Raw genomic sequence first — 15,551 nt, 5'->3', positions numbered from 1 at the left:
CAGTAACCGAGAAATACTCGTGAAGCTTGACATGACGCCCAGAGAATCAAAGCTTCCAGCTCCAGATTTCGCCCGCAACGACCGGATTGCAAGCCCTCAAGTGCGCCAATTCCCTTCCGCAGCCTCGTATTTGTCCGATTGGAGCTAACGCGCCACCTGTCCAGGACTGCCCATCATGGCCGAAACCGCTGTCCCTCCTCGCCCTTCCCCGAGCGCCATTTCCTCCCGGCCCCTCAGCGAGTCGCTCCTCAACGAGAAGGTAATTGCATCTTCACGGAGGACTGGGACATTTTGTACATGGTAGGATGATGCTAATTGATGGCCAGTGGGACCGCTGCCTTTCCAACCTCCTCGTCAAGTCGACCCTCGGCCTCGGTTTCGGCGTCGTCTTCTCCGTCCTCCTGTTCAAGCGAAGAGCATGGCCCGCGTTTGTCGGCGTCGGCTTCGGTGCCGGCCGGGCCTATGAGGAGTGCAACTTCAGCCTCAAGCAGGCTGCGCGGGATCTGAAGAAGCAGTCGGCATAAGCGGATGATGGATGATGGCGAGTAAAGGTGCCGATTGGCCGGGGGACGAAATCGACATTTTGTACAAGGAACAGCGCATACGGACTTTGCGGCGTGTTAGAGGATGAAACGAAGCGGGTTTCCGCGGGCTTCCGGAGGAGCCAATGTCAGAGTAGGACGTTTCTCAGATTCAGTTCAATAGAGGTCATGTACAACAATCTGCCGTCTATTCCTAAGCGATAACCACCATGACCAATCCCAGCGATCTTGGCCATGATCAACAAACTACTGCAAGGGGCTATCCTACTGCTGCGCTTCCAAATCGGGAGTCACCGTGTTTCCAGCAAGTCTGCTCGACCTCCTCCTTGCTCCGGCTGCATCTTCCCTCCCTGTTGCGGCCAGAGGTGAATCCAAGAGCTCGCAACAACTTTCGCAGTCGGTTATCAAGTCCGAACTATTCGTCGAGAAGGTGAGAAGATTGTCAAGGCTTAACCGCCGCATTCTGTCGACAACGCTAGGGTTGCCATCTTGGCTGGCCGAGGGTGACATGAGCATAGCAATGCTCTGTCTCAGGTTGTGCATCTCGAGCTTGAATTCTTCAGCCAGGGGCTGGCTTTGTCTGCGGATACTGTTGATGATGGAGTTGCCGTGGTCGCGGTATGACCTGTTCGGTGCAATATCCTGTCCTTGACGATGGGCTCTTGAAGCCACTAAACGCCGTCCGTTCTCGGGCTCACATCCCCGGCTAGAGGATCCAAGACCAGCACATACAAGAACCAAGATGCCGAACGCCAAAACTAGCACCAGGACTCCCACTGCTATCAAGAATATCTCTATCTGGCCCGATTCGGGGTATCGAGAAGCGTCGGACATGCTGTTTTGGCTCGATGGAATAACGCCGTTCGGAGATCGTTCTGGCTATGCCTTTGCTTTAGCCCTGGAGGCTTGCCGAAGCCGTATTGAATCGTATTGATAATCGATAGGAGTTTGGTTCGAGAGAGATTTAAGGTTGAGGTTGTTCGCGTTTCCAAGTGATACAGAACGTGTCTCTGCATGGAGGATAGAAAACAAAGTAATCGCGGGAGTCAGTCTGTCAAGAGAACCCAAAATTGGCAAGAAAAAGACATGTTTAGGGGAGGATATGTTCTAGGTTTGCCTCTTTGCAGTTTGAGGGTTGGCGATAGTTACTACCTAGCCTCCCTGCAGAAGAAGTGGCAGGTATCAAGGACTCCGGTGAACTGGAAGTCACAATTGAATGCGTACAGAGACGGCACAACATAGCGTGACTTTCCATCACTATTCTGCTGAGGATAAATAAACCTTTTATCAAAGCATTTAAATCCAGTGACCAAACCGTCAGGCAAGACTCCCGCAAGGGTGCTTAAGTCTCCCACAACTCCAGACTCTACCGTCTCAACGTGTCTTGAGAAACACACAGCCCGGATGGCGAGATTTTTTCCCCGAGATGGTATGTTTCCCCTTGACTCATTTCTCCCACCTTTACACCAGTGTCACGTCACTCGTATGATGCTTCCTCAAACTCAGTCTCCCACTCACCGCATCCCATCTCTCCCCCCCTTTATTCGCGCCTCGAGGGACACGTTGGTATTTTCTCTGTTGACGCGACCCCCAACATTACGCTCTTTGGGATACACCAGACGATAATCTTTACTTTGTGTAAACCTCGCAGGGCACACGGCGTTGGGCTATCAGACGATGGAGGCTTGCACAAGGGACAAGGGGAAACATTGTGAGCGCACCAGTAGCGTTTATTTTCTAATCAAGAGAAGATTCAAACCATTTTCCAAAGCACTCAAGTCATCACCATTACATTTCCCGAGCCTAGGCCACCCACCGAGAGTGCAAACCATCCTCCTCTAACAATCTTGTCTAGAGCTAGTCTTCAGAATGCCGCCCATTCTCCTCACACCCTAACCCCCACAGCATGTCCGGCACTTGGTCCGACAATGGGAGTTTATTTTCCGTAGGCTGTTGATCCGTATCAGATAATGCCCAATTGGAGGAGCACCGATTCTGCAGCGAGACGTTGTCACTGCGGAGAAAACATAACACCGCTGTGCAAGTCCAACAGTGCGACGAGGACGCAGTCCCGCGGATCGGAAGATTGGAGATTTCGTGCTTGAGGAAGTGAGAGAAGGGATAATACTTACTGGGGTCTATGGGGTGGTCGGGACCCTTTGGCCCGTTGTTTCCTGGGTCAGAGCCGGAGGTTGAGGTAGGCATTGTTGGAGTCTGGTGAGAACGAGACAAAGATTTGAGCGCGTTAGAAGGTCGTAAGCTTCAATTGATGCTTCAACAATAGAAGAGTAGAAATCCAACCTTGGGCAGAGCTATTGTGGTTATAAAGAGCTTGAGAGGTGCTTGAGGAGTAGATCAAGTTGAAGGGGATGACCTCCTTTTTATCTCCAAACTGCTACTCAGAGAGGCCTCAGAAGACCACCAGCATGAACTCCGGTTACAATGATAGCTACTCCTAAGCAAATCCCTCTGGTGAGCCGCATGGCGTCACAGACGGTGCAGAGTACCGGAAGTGAGTATCGATTCATTGTTGCTCAACGTGGTTCCTCCAACTCGAGTACCTCGTCGTCATAAGCCTATCGAGCTACGAACTCCATCATCAGATGCATCTTGCCGCAGCACAGGTTTCCAAAAACAGGCGTCCAGAGACATGCTCGTATCCTGAACGAGGTGGCCCTGAGCCCATTGCGGATGGAACCCGTCAGACCGTGCAGTTGTATGCGAAAGGGCATCAATCAGCAAGGGCCTCCTTTTCTTTGTGTATCTCTTGGCCCTGTGGCAAGCGTGGCACAGTGAATCCAATATTATCCTCGGGCGAGACGTCAACGGGTTCAACTCCAACGTCAGCAGAAGAGGCAACCGAGGCATTGCCATTCTTGTAGACATGGCCGAGTCGAATGGGTTCACCAACGAGGCTCAGAGCAAAGGACAAAGATCGGGTCCTCAGCTACCGAGTTTTTCAAGTGCTGAACAAATACAGACATTTACCTAGTGTCACGCAGAAAGGCTTAAACCAGCCCATGGCATGCTCATTCTGCTGGTTGGTCCCAGGCAGCCGGGCCGCTGAGGGGGGAAGGGGACGGCAACGAGCTTGAGCCCATTACTTTCTCGGAACCTCGCATTTCCCAACATGGGCCGTCTGCCGTCACTGTTCTGTGAAGCGGCCACTCGGCAGGGTCCCCCGAGATGCTGTGTCGCTGACGCTACCCGTCACGACCCATGGAGTTGCCCAAAACAGGAAGACGGGCAACCCCGTTCCCACCCGACGAGGGATGCAAGCTACACAGGGAAGAGGCCGGCTATTACGAGCCTCAGCTAAAGTCTACAACTAGTGCCGGCGTACGGGCCAGGGGGCTGGATCTTGTGCACATGGTAGACATATTTCATAGTGTGGTGTTTCTAAGACGAAAATGCATGTGAGAACTTTTGCTGGACACGTTGAGACAATCAGAACCATCTCGACACGCACAAAATACAGCAAAACAAAATCTACGTCACTCTAGCACTGAATATGACCGACAGGGAGTAAGAGAATCGAAGCCGGTTGATTTTTACGTGCGTAAAAAAGTGTAAAGAAGGAAGAAGAAAAGAGTGAAAAAAGCAGCAACTCGAAGCTGGCGGTTAACGGTGGTTGGTGTCACGTGCGAGTGGGTCTGTGTATCCCTGTCACCAACTTCTTCAAACAAGCTCAACTTTTTTTTCCAGTTTCTTTTCTCTCTTCATTCTTCTCTCAACATCTTTTTCACACGCGACTACCTCAGCCTCTTCTTTGACGGGCAACTTTACCCTAAGCCGAGATGATCATCTCCCTCGGCTTTTGGCCCATCAGACGGTGTCGTCCGACGTAACGTCTGGCTCCTGCTGGCGACCGCTTTCAGTCCGGTCTTCCGAAGACCCTTGGCTAGGCCTGTCAACGCTATGAGCATGCGAGACATTTGCAAGGTCCCTCGAGAGTGTGAGGGTCTTGCGCGTCTTTTTTGACAGTCTGAAATGCGGCGTCTTTGTGATACGCTTGTCTCGGCTTCATTGCTATGCTTTTTTCATGTTCAACTCACCCTTGCCCTGTCACAGCAGCTTTCTACCCCCTTGTCAAAAAAGTCCGTTTTCAACGGCACCCACAAATTGCCTACACCTCGCGCTTTTGATGCGCATGTGTGTCAACTTTTATTTAATCGTTCGCGTGGGAGAATGATCCAACGGTCTAGACAACCAGTCCGCTCCACCCTGCTGCCACTGAAAATGTGTGGTTCCAGGACTAAAATCGGGCATACATACCATAGTGAATGAAGTGACTCTTTTAATAATCTTGTCTCTGCTTTGTACTATCAACTTATACACGTTATGACGAAAGAAAGATCCCGCAATCCCTAAACTGAACTCGAAACGTCGCCTTTGTCCTATCCTGTATACATCGTGCCACCGAGAGTCGTTCAAAACCTCCTAAACCTGTCTGTACAAGGGTATCCTACCTATCCTGTTGTCGTTGAACCAAAAAAGCCTTGCATATGTACGCCATGTCATCCATCACAAAACCGTTGCCTCGCCTTGCCCTAGGTATACAATCAAAGGTTCACACCCTTCGTCAGCCCACATGTCTCGGGCAAATATTTCTCAAACAGAGTCTCCAAAGATGGCCTTGTCATCGGTGAAGGACATGAGAAACTTGGCCACGAGTCGACCCGTGTACAAGGTCTCCGGGCTCATAGGGAACGGGTGACTGCCGCTGTTGGGGAGGATATCGTTGGCCGCCAGGAACTGCAACTCTAACCCTGAAAAAGTGAGACACACGTCAGCATTTTCGGGTACCTTCTAGAAGGGCTTTACTCTCGTCAATGGTTGCACTTACAGTCCTCGCCAAAGAAGAGCTCCCTTAGCTGAGCCGCAAACGTCACGGCGGGCCCGTCCAGCTCGCCCTGCTCGGCAAAGCTACTGTCAAACAGCGGGTTGAAGCTCTTTGCATTGGCCTCCTTGGTATGAGTCTGGTAAACCTGGTGGAACTGGTAGGCGAACTGCTTGAAGGGCATGTTCTCGACCTCCTTGCATGTGTTGAGGGCCACGCTGCGGTCGTACTCGGGTCGCGCGCTGTTCCTCATGCTGATCTCGTTGCCCGCCACGACAAAGGTGTCGGCCGCCGTTTCGACCGCCTCCATGAAGAGGCAGAGCACCAGGAAGGCGGCGGTACAGGGAGCCCACTCGCGCCGGATCTTGGGCTTGAGCGACTTGGAGAAGAGCTCAAACAGCTGCTGCATCTCGCGCAACATGAGCTCGTCTACGACTGACTTGATCTGCCGTGCGAGCATGCGGGGCGTCACGAAGCCGTCGTTCTGGGCGATCATGCCAGTAGACCGCAGCGAGTCAACCGTGTGCCGGGTGAGGCAGAGCTGTCGGGTCATGATGTAGTGCATACAGTAGATGGACAGGGCGCGCTTGACCATGAGGGACTGGAGATGCGTCGTCAGCTCGGCTACTGATACAATTTCACTCGGGCTTACTCACCTCGGTCTCATCGGCGTATTGCTTGATGATTCCAAGAAGCTTTCTCGGAAGTTGAGTGGAGCGGAAGGATTCCGTCACCTGGTCTACAAAGCCAGGCTCGGTGATGAGCTCCTGGATGTACTTCTTTGTCCTCTTCTTGAGGCTGTCCCTCTCGGCCGTCTTCTCGAGCTCGACGGCAATGGCTGCGGCTCCGTTGGACTGCAGCTCAACACGGTCCGGCCCTACATTGACCATGTGCCAGTGCTGGATGATGTCAGGGGTCTTGGGGGTGAAGAACTTGGCCTCGATGGCGAGGACCGCTTGGAACCTGCCTCCAGAGAAGAGCTCGACAGAACAGCCCTGCTCGACTCCATTGACCTGGAAGCTGACAATGCTCTCAGCAGTAAACTTGGTCATGACCTCCTTACGCAGATGACCACGGATAAAGTCTGGGAACAGGATGGGCACAAAGTCCTGGAACTGCCAGCAGACTACCTGAGGGACCTGGATCATGAGCTTCTTGCAGCTCTTGCAGGGCCTCTCCTTGTCACACTTGACCTTGCGGCTGTGACAGCAGAAGCAAGCTCCCACCCTCCGAACCTGCAGGGCGTTCTCTTTGGTGGCATTCGCCAGGGGGCCCTTTCGGCCTCGCTGACTGGTGCGAGCCATGGCCTCGAAGCATTCAAAGGGGTTCGGGCGGCCGGCGTGAGCCGAGATGGAGTTGGGGGTCACAATGACAAACTTGCCCGACTGCTCAGTCTTCTTCTTCTCGACCTTGCCTGTCTTGACCTTGCGGATCTGAGTTGATGATTTACCGCTGCTGCTGCCGTAGCTGGCCTTGTTACTAGAGAAAGAGCTCTGTGAGTGAATGCTCTTGGGGGAAGGCGAGCTGCTAAAGTCATCCATGATGAAGATGCCTTCGCTGCCCCTCGTGTTGGTAGGGTTCCACGGCGGGACGTTTGGATCCGACTGCAGCGGCTGTGGCATGTTGAGGTCGACTTGGGGTACCTGAACCTGCTCACCCGAGCCGGTCGAGAACATGTTGGCGCCAAAGTTGTTGATGAGGGTCATGTCTGCAGTCTCATCAGCACCCTGCCGTGAACTGGGGCCCGTCCTCTGCGCCACCAGCATACCTTTCAAACCCTGGGGCGAGAACTGGCTCGCATCCTGTTGCTGCTGCTGCGGGAAGAGGTACTGCTGGGGGGTCATGAAGCCCTGCGCCGGGCCGAAGCCTCCATCTGCTGTTGTGGTTGCTGTCGCAAACATGTCCGAGTTGCCATTCTCGGACTGCGAGGGGAACGATGGGTTACTAGAGAAGAAGGCGGTCTGGTCCATCTCCCCGAGGAGGAGGGGAGAGGCTGCTGAAGGGGAGGGGTCGTTCCCAGAGACGTATGGTGAGGGAGTGTTGACTGGTACAAAGGGTGAGGATGTGTTCCCTGACACATACGGTGATGGTGTGTTGCCGGCCATGTAGGGAGAGGGTGTGCTGCCAGCAACGTAGGAAGATGGAGTGTTCCCAGAGATGTAAGGAGAGGGCGAGTTTCCATGAACGTTTCCAATCATGGCAAAGCTACCCAAGCTTCCACTGGCAGGGTCAGACAGAAATCCGATGGAGGATGGGCCAGAGCTCGAGGCCGTGTAGTCGATGTACTGCCATGTCTCGTCGGTCTCGGGGGCGGATTCGAAGTCGTAGGGGGATGAAGAGTTTGGCGACGGCCGGGAAGATACAGACGCCATTGTGAGAGGCTTAGAGAGGTTTCAAGGGGTTAAGATCCGAGTTCGTTGATGAGAGTCAATACTATGGCGTGGTGTATTGAGAGGCCAGGTTACGGATGGGGAAGAAAGCGGATATATATGGGAAGAAATGGGCGTTATATAGTAGATTGAAGCCCGTGATAATGAGACGAAAGAAAGAAGTCGCAGGCAATCACAGCCAAAAAGAATCGAGTCGTCACTTTGTCGTTGTAGTCGTTATCGAGATCGCATCCACCAAAGATCACCAAGAGTTGGTCGCGCGCAAAGCGGGGAGTGGAGGAGGAGAGGGGACCGACTCAGCGACAGGTCCAGGGAGCAACAGCAGATATAAAAGGCAAGAGCAATGGCATTTTTCTACAATCGTAGACCGAAGTGAAAATAAAGAAAAGAAAAAGAGACTCTCTAACTTGTTGGATTTCTGCTCGGTCGACCTTCTTGGGGTCGTCGTGGGGCCCTTGTTTGCTTGCATTCGCCGTCGAGACTCGACGCGCTAAGCCTAAACGGCGACCGACTGGGCGTAAGTTGACCCCACGACGGGGGTACCTGAGAGTCCCAGCAAAACCACGCGGAATGTCAGGTACCCCAGCTCGGGGAGCGCAGGGTGAGGCTTGTCGTCGGCCAGTCGTTTATGCACATGTTCATCCAGGGCAGTTTCGAACACTTTGACGCTATGCCTCTCCTAGTACTATGTCGAGTGATGAGCCTTTGAACTGCCTGTGGGCTGTCATCAGCCATTGCACCGCAGCGGCGGCAGCGGTATCGAGCGAGGCGCGTAGCTGAGCTGTTTCGGTTGGCCTTGAAATCGATTTCGTGCATCACGACATGAATCAGGAAGGCCTCAAGACAGCTTCGGCCGCGCCCCGGTGCGACGGGACATGTCAGTTCATCACATCAGCCAGACGCCACATGAGAACCCCATGACTTGCATTCAACTCCCGTGGCCTCTGCCGGCGAGCAATCGCGGTCTGTTTTGAGGCTGAATCTCGATCTGATTATCTGTTGATGTTAACGTTGATGTTGGCACACTCACTCGTCTCAAGTTGAATCACTCACACGCCAGCAGTGACCTCTCATCATAAGCAATGCTGCGTAATCTCGCTCATTCTGATTCTCGTCTTTGCGATACTCTATGCGAACTGTTGTCAAATCAAACCGTCAACTCAACTCTCCAGCTGGTTGCTCGTATACTGACTGGCCGGCCTCATAGCCAGGCTCTGCCATCCCGTCCCGTCCCGTCCCGTCCCGTCCCGCTACCGTATTCATACACCCTATCGCAAGACCGTGGCCTCCGGGCCTCTGTGTCCCCCGTGCCTAACACGAAAGGGCGCCTCCGGCACGAGACCGCCTGCCTCCTGGGGGGATTGATCATCCTCACAGCTTCCTATCCCTTTCAACCATCCATACCCAATATCCCAGACCCTTGCCAGCCTTCCTGACCATAGCCCCGATGCCCAACACCACCATCTCCGTCGTTACCCAACGCCACCCGCGGCCGGGGCGGCAGTGGGCGCGCCATCCATGCCCGGAACCAACTTCTCCAATTACCGGAATGACCGAAACACACAGCAAGAAGTGCGAATTGTGCCTGAGTCCTCTATTGGAGAGATGCCCATAACCCGGAGCAACAAGAAAACGAGAGCGTAACAATCATGGATGCTAAAACAGCAACGAAACCAAAAAAGGAAGAAACCCGCGATTCGCCCAAGAAAAAAAAAACAAGAAATCATTGCCACATGAAAACTCCCAACACGCTCTAGACGATGGCCTCCCAACCAGAAAAGACGGTTGTTACCCGCGGCAAACATGTCGGCGACAGCGTCGTGCTCAACTCATGTTGTACAACCGTGGAAGAATGCCCATCCATATTCCAAAAACATTATCATTCACAATGCGACCCTGCAGTTGCGTTGCTTGAAGCCTCAGCAAAGAGACCCGGGTCACACCCCTGTTTCTGCTCTGCTCTGTGCCGTAGTCGTCGCCGGCTGATCGATCGTCTTTTCCTGCTGTAGGAAAGCGTATAAACGTATATCGTGGGAGTCGCTTAGGACTCGTGATGAAGCTTGTGTCTCAAGACCGGTACCGCGCAGCCGCACGGTCTTGGATCTGCTTCTCGGTAGAAACGTATAATCGGTCCAGGTAGTCCATGGCCGATGCATCCTTCAGAATCTTGGCCACCTGAATGCCGGCCGAGATGAGCTGGAGGATGTTGCGGTCGTCCTTGAGGGGACGGCTCTGGTGCTTTGCCGCGTGTCGCATCTCGAGCGAGTTCTCGAGGATCGTGACAAACTGCTTGATCTGTCCGTTGTACAGCACTCGCGCGGGGATGCGTCGCTTCGTCGCTAGGCGCTTCAAGAGGTAAACCCACTCGGTCCACTCTCGATCCTGCGGTCGCTCAACCGGCCTCATATCCTGAGTCAACGGGATCGGGAACTGATACTTGGCGACAAAGTCGTATGCGCACTGCGAGAGTCGGTCGTTGACCTGGCTGAGAACGCTGTCCTGCTCCTGGACGTGGAGGTTCGTGGGCAGATGCGGGAGTTCGCGCTCCTGCATCGCGATGACGTCTGGCGGTGGCCGCTGCAGGAACTGATGGGGACCGTCAAACTCGTCTCGGTTCGACGGCCGTCGCTGTGACCGGCCCTTACCATTGGGCTTGGACTTGGCCTGGGCGGCGCTGTTCATCCCATTGTCCAGGGAATAGTCAGACAGGTTGGGCGACGCGATGATGTCGTCGACAGAGTCGGTGGGTGAGTAGCGGTCATGGGTCTCCCAGGCCTGGGAGCCGGAGCCCTTGTACGATCCATGTCCGATGGGCTTGCCAAATGAGCCCGACGGAGGACGTCCGGCGTAGGTCGAGCCCGGAGGGTAGGCGGACTCGGCCCGCGACAGATGGCCGGCAGCAGCGCCGTTACCGTTGGCAGCGGTGGGCATGGCAGCGGCGCCGGCACCGACACCGGCAGCGAGGTTGTAGGAGCTAGCCGAGTAATTGACACTTTGCAGAGGGCCATTGTTACTAAAAACTGCGGGCGTGGGAGCTCGAGGATGTCCATACCTTGGTGTCGAGTAAAAGACATTATCGAAGCCTCCATGTGCCGTGGGTTCGGCAAAGGAACTACCGGGCGAGAGTTAGCCAACCACACTGATGGCGCCCGTCGCGACGGACGGGCTGGACAGGCAACGGGGAGAGAGCAATCTCACCTGCGAGTCGGGTTCCAGGGACTGTTGGACATGGCCGAGGACCTGTAGGCATACTCTGGTTGCGCCATACTGAACTGGCTGGTCATGGCAGCAGGCAGCAGAATGAAGGCAGTGTTAACTTCCGGACAGAGTCCTGCTGACGAGACTTGCGGCTGATAAAGAAAGAATCCACAGGCGAGGAAGAAGCAAATGGGTCCGGGCCTTGGGTTCCAGAAAAAAAGAGACTAAATCCGATGGACAGCTTGCACACTATGGGTCCTTGGGCCGTGATCCTTGGTTTTCTCCAAAAGGCTGGCTCCAAAATCTCTGGGGCATCCACGGCGACTAGGGTTTCCTGAGATGGCGATGGGATTCCTGGGTCTGGGTCCTCCCGTCGGCGGTTGTAGGCGGTGTGACTTGTGGCCCAGGCAGATGGATCAATCTGTCTGTCTCTGTCTGTGTTGACGTCTCGGGACGTACGTCAAAGGAAGGGCCAGCAGCTCCAGATGGACGGAAACGGAATGATTGGACAAAAAAACTCGCGGGAAAACAATGAAGCACTAAGACGACGATACGTAGTGCTTGATCCTTGGAGGGGGGCTTTCTTGCTTGCTTTGCTTTGCTTGGGAGGGGCGATTGATTGACCGATTGATTGATTCTCAGCGAACCAGTCGCAGGCAATGCTGATGAGTGAGCCGATCTGAGTTGGCACAGGTACGGGAGCGGACTGGGGGCACTGAAGCTCGGAATAGGGACGATTTATGTTCGTTCGTGAGGCTGCAAGGGAGAGACCGACGCATGTCATGAGCCGGACCCTGGTCCAAGATGGATGGTGGATGGGATGGGATGGCACTGGAACCTAAGAAGAAAAAAATGGAAGATACCCCGTTCACTAACGTTAATGGCGGAGTCTCGACAGGGACCAGGCGGGAAGCGTTCGACCAAGACTCTTCTGGCAGAGATTTGCAACAAAATTCGCCCCAAGACGAGTAAAGTCTTCCAGGTGGTCGGGAGTGACCGTGAGCCAAAGTCCGAACGGAGGGCTGCGATAGTCGTGTCGTGTCTTGCCGTCGACGCAAGCAAGCGCGCAACCCACAGCCGTGCAGCGGATCTGAGTGGTGGGTATTACTGTAACTTTTTTTTTCCTTTCCTGATCCCTTCCTTTCCGGCGAGACGCAAGCAAGCAGAATCCAGGAACCCAGGGATGGTCGATGTTGTGTAGCCGAGGAGGTGGAGCGTCAGTGTCGAAGGGTTTCGTCAGAGCCCGGGACTACCCCAGATGTTTTGTGCGTGCTTCAAAAGTAGAGTGTGGGAGACAAAGGTACAATAGCTTCCATCTCATGGATCGCGGGGGCAGCTCTCGGCTACTGCCTTGGTCTTGAACAGCGAGGCAATTTCCCGCCGGCATCATTGGGCGCAGGCATTGTTGCCCAAGACGCGCTGGCAGCGTCAGGTAAAGATGACCTCAGGAGATAGCTGGGAGCAGGGGACTACCTGGAACCATGAGGAGCGGTCAATGGCGGGACGACGATGGGACTCGATGGAGGTCGGGCACCAAGGCTTTTGCTTTTGGGCCATCATGGATGGGTTGGCGTTGGATGCCAGCTAATCGCACCCGACAGGGCTTGTTGATGCCCACTGACCACCACCATCACGAGCATCAGCGCCTGGCGGTTGGGTATTTCTGACGGGAGCCCATAAGATGCCCAGCTGGCGGTCCGACAGCAGAGCACCTCGACAGACCAGACGACCAAGACAGCACACCGCACAGAACCAGACCAGCAAAGCACAGAACAGTACAGCGCACCACCTCCAGAACATGGCGCACAGGGCGATTGGCCCTGGCTAAACTTGGCTTTTGTGCTGGCCTTGGACAGGACAGGACAGGGCATCTGGTGATTGGGTGGCAGAAGCTCAACGGCTTCGACCCTGAATCTCTTGCAGGGCGCGGGGCGCCGATCTGAGCGAAGCCCGAATTCCGCCCGGCGAACCATGAGGGCCCATGAGGGGATTCGGAGACAGGCTGTTAGTTACAGGACTGCGCTGGCTGGCTCTGGCTCCCCATGCTGATGCGGTCCAGTGCAGAGGTAGGAACAGCGTGTGCAAGGGCCCGTCACAGCATCCATCCATCATGACGACGACGACACCATGGCCTGACGCTGATGCAAGCAGACGCTGGCACTGCGGCTTGCTCCACCTGCCCTTGACCCTGGGCTTTGGGGGGGAGCCACAAGCTCGTGGCATTGTCGGCACCTGTGAACGGTGGCAAGGAGATGAAGGGTCCTTACGCTCTCTCCCGTCGCGCAGCGCAGCGCAGGCCGCATTGACCCGGCCGAGTTCAGCTTTGCCGATTATGAGGCGAAGGATTACCTGCGGGTGGATCTCGTTGCCAGCGGATAGAGATGATGTGCCTCCATGGATGATGGATCAAGGTTGGCCGTGGCCGTGACGGACGGGGTCGATGTGGGCGCGAGATAGACGCCTCATCTGCTTTGCCCTGATTCAAGGCTGAGGCGACAGTCGGCATCGAGGACAGGGTAGGATGGGCCACCTCCACTCGAGGCTCCTGTCCTCAGGGCGGCCAATGTTGTTGGTCCCCTCATGGAAGCCGATGTCGTCCATCGTCCACGCAAGGATGCCAGAGCAGGGCGAACCAGGTGAGGCTCGAGATGGCTCCGATTGTTTGGCTGGCCAGGTTCCATTTGGCAGGTGCCAGATTGCCCACGGGCGGCCAAATGCATGTGGCCGATCTGCGGAACCCAACGTTTCTTCTCTCTTGACATGGATATTAACGTGACACGAAAAAGTCGTCACATAAGCGCTGCTGTCTTCTCGCAGCCCTAGAGTGTGGCCGTGAAGTTTCACGCCGTCGTCGTTAACGAAGCCAGGACTCATAATGGCCAATTGTCCGGTTGAGGCAGTCGAGAGTTGAGGGAGCGTTTAGACAAGCATCGGGCCATGCAGGCCAAGCGATATCTATTCTTCTCGATAGGGCTGGCCTTGGTGTTGAGGACAATCTGAGGCCGTGTAGGTCCAGATATCCTATAATTGGATATCTGTGTGGTTGTGGTTGGATGTCGAGGAGTGTCTGATTTCGCGATATGGATCTTCTAGACGCCCTCATGGTACAGAACTGCAGATGCAAAGCCACGACAGTAGTGACTTCAACCCGAATAAGAGAAGGGTTGCCACCAGAGATGTTGTTGGTGTCGTCTTGCTGTGGTTGGTCTAGGTGATGTTTACTGCGTAGGGTAGACAGATCCATACCTGGATGCTTGGGCACATACCCAGACTCACTACCGGCATACTAATATTGTGAGCAACATATAACGCACAGCTGCATACATATTCTATGTAATTACAAAACTAGAGTTCCATCACATATATCACATCACATCTTGGCAGGAAAGGATCCTTGACCCCTTCAGAGAAATCTTGATATGGATCTCATCGAGGCCCAACTGTGGGCAACAGACCAACCATTGCACCACACAGAGTTTCTGCCCACTCTCATCAACCGTCCGATCAAACATGCCCAATCTCCTGACATCCAAATTCTTGGCAAGTAAGTGAGGCTACCGTCTGGGTTCAGTTCCTGGATATCCGACCTAGCCTGCCTACCCTAGGTGAGACTTCAGAACAACCTTCTCAAACACTGGGCGCATTATTCCTCCTTCCTCCCCCCTTCCCTCTCCCTTCTTCTTTGCATAGCCAGCAGCCTTGACTGCTTGCTGTATATGGTGACCAGCGGTTGGCCGGCAGGGTCTGATTTGGGAAGAAAATTTGGTCACCGGAGCCGGCGGTACTTCACGAAGTCAGTGCATCCACCAACGCCTCTGAAACCATTGCGAGATGCTCATCAAATGGTGTCTACTCGGTTAAAAAAGGCCTAAACAGTCAATACAAGGGCTATAGGGACAGTCGAGAACCTAATGCTGATATCGGATTCCCATTCTTCTGGTAACCACAACGAGGGACTGTGTAGCGATTGTATAGCTTTCTCACAATGGGTTCTACAGGAAAAGGAACTCAATAAGCTTGACAGATTAAGGCAAGCTATTAGTATTGTGCCAATATTTCAAGTTGTTTGCATCATCACGATTTGCTCCCAGCTATTTGGACAGTCAACGGCGACGTGAGACCAACTTTACCACAGCAACAGTGACGGTACAATTACTATACCCAGTGTCCTTGCAATAATTCTACAATGCCAATATCTAATTTGTCTGGGCTTGGGAATGGTCTTTTTCGACTTCTGAATAGGAAGCAAGGTCAGTGTCTCTTCAAGCTTGCCAAAAACACCAACTCGTGCTCCTCCTTTTGATCCCTCCACTTGCCAGGTATCAGACTGGATCACACTTTCAGCCACAGTAGAAGAGCCCTACTCAATCAACCACTCGGAATCGTCCTATACTGTCTCTCCAAGCCGTGAAATTGGCCTCTGACACTGTCTTATCGACCTTTGACCTCCTTGTCGCAGGCTCAACAGCAAAAGCATGGTCTCCGACGATGTGCTATCGCTCCAATTATTGAGCTTACTGGCTCAAGAAGATTTAAAACTTCCGAGATTTCGCTGTCACAAGCCTGTCAATTCCCCAAACC

At 54.0% G+C, this 15,551-nt stretch overlaps 3 protein-coding genes and 1 pseudogene across 4 annotated transcripts, besides 1 other annotated feature; 1 reads left to right on the top strand and 3 right to left on the bottom strand.

Annotated features, from left to right (window-relative positions):
* Positions 1–44: 44 nt before the first annotated feature.
* NCS54_00595200 lies at positions 45–524 on the top strand (annotated as a pseudogene). The gene is made up of 3 exons: positions 45–126; positions 165–259; positions 327–524.
* Positions 45–524: a sequence feature.
* Positions 525–806: 282 nt separating this feature from the next.
* On the bottom strand, positions 807–1,376 carry NCS54_00595100 (Hypothetical protein; the record flags this gene model as incomplete). The annotated part of the gene is made up of 1 exon (XM_053151432.1): positions 807–1,376. One exon carries the CDS (start codon positions 1,374–1,376, stop codon positions 807–809), a length of 570 nt encoding a protein of 189 aa, XP_053007407.1.
* A 3,777-nt stretch (positions 1,377–5,153) lies between these two features.
* Positions 5,154–7,754, bottom strand: NCS54_00595000 (Zn(2)-C6 fungal-type domain-containing protein; the record flags this gene model as incomplete). The annotated part of the gene is made up of 4 exons (XM_053151431.1): positions 5,154–5,311; positions 5,389–5,983; positions 6,039–7,090; positions 7,151–7,754. The coding sequence occupies 4 exons, from the start codon at positions 7,752–7,754 to the stop codon at positions 5,154–5,156; spliced, it is 2,409 nt and encodes an 802-aa protein (XP_053007406.1).
* A 2,085-nt stretch (positions 7,755–9,839) lies between these two features.
* On the bottom strand, positions 9,840–11,056 carry NCS54_00594900 (Hypothetical protein; the record flags this gene model as incomplete). Its single annotated transcript, XM_053151430.1, has 2 exons — positions 9,840–10,884; positions 10,971–11,056. 2 exons carry the CDS (start codon positions 11,054–11,056, stop codon positions 9,840–9,842), a joined length of 1,131 nt encoding a protein of 376 aa, XP_053007405.1.
* Positions 11,057–15,551: the final 4,495 nt, after the last annotated feature.

This window comes from Fusarium falciforme, chromosome 4 (genome assembly GCF_026873545.1).
Source record: "Fusarium falciforme chromosome 4, complete sequence".
NCBI classification, from domain to species: Eukaryota; Fungi; Ascomycota; class Sordariomycetes; order Hypocreales; family Nectriaceae; genus Fusarium; species Fusarium falciforme.
This window is presented reverse-complemented; position numbering and strand designations above follow the sequence as displayed.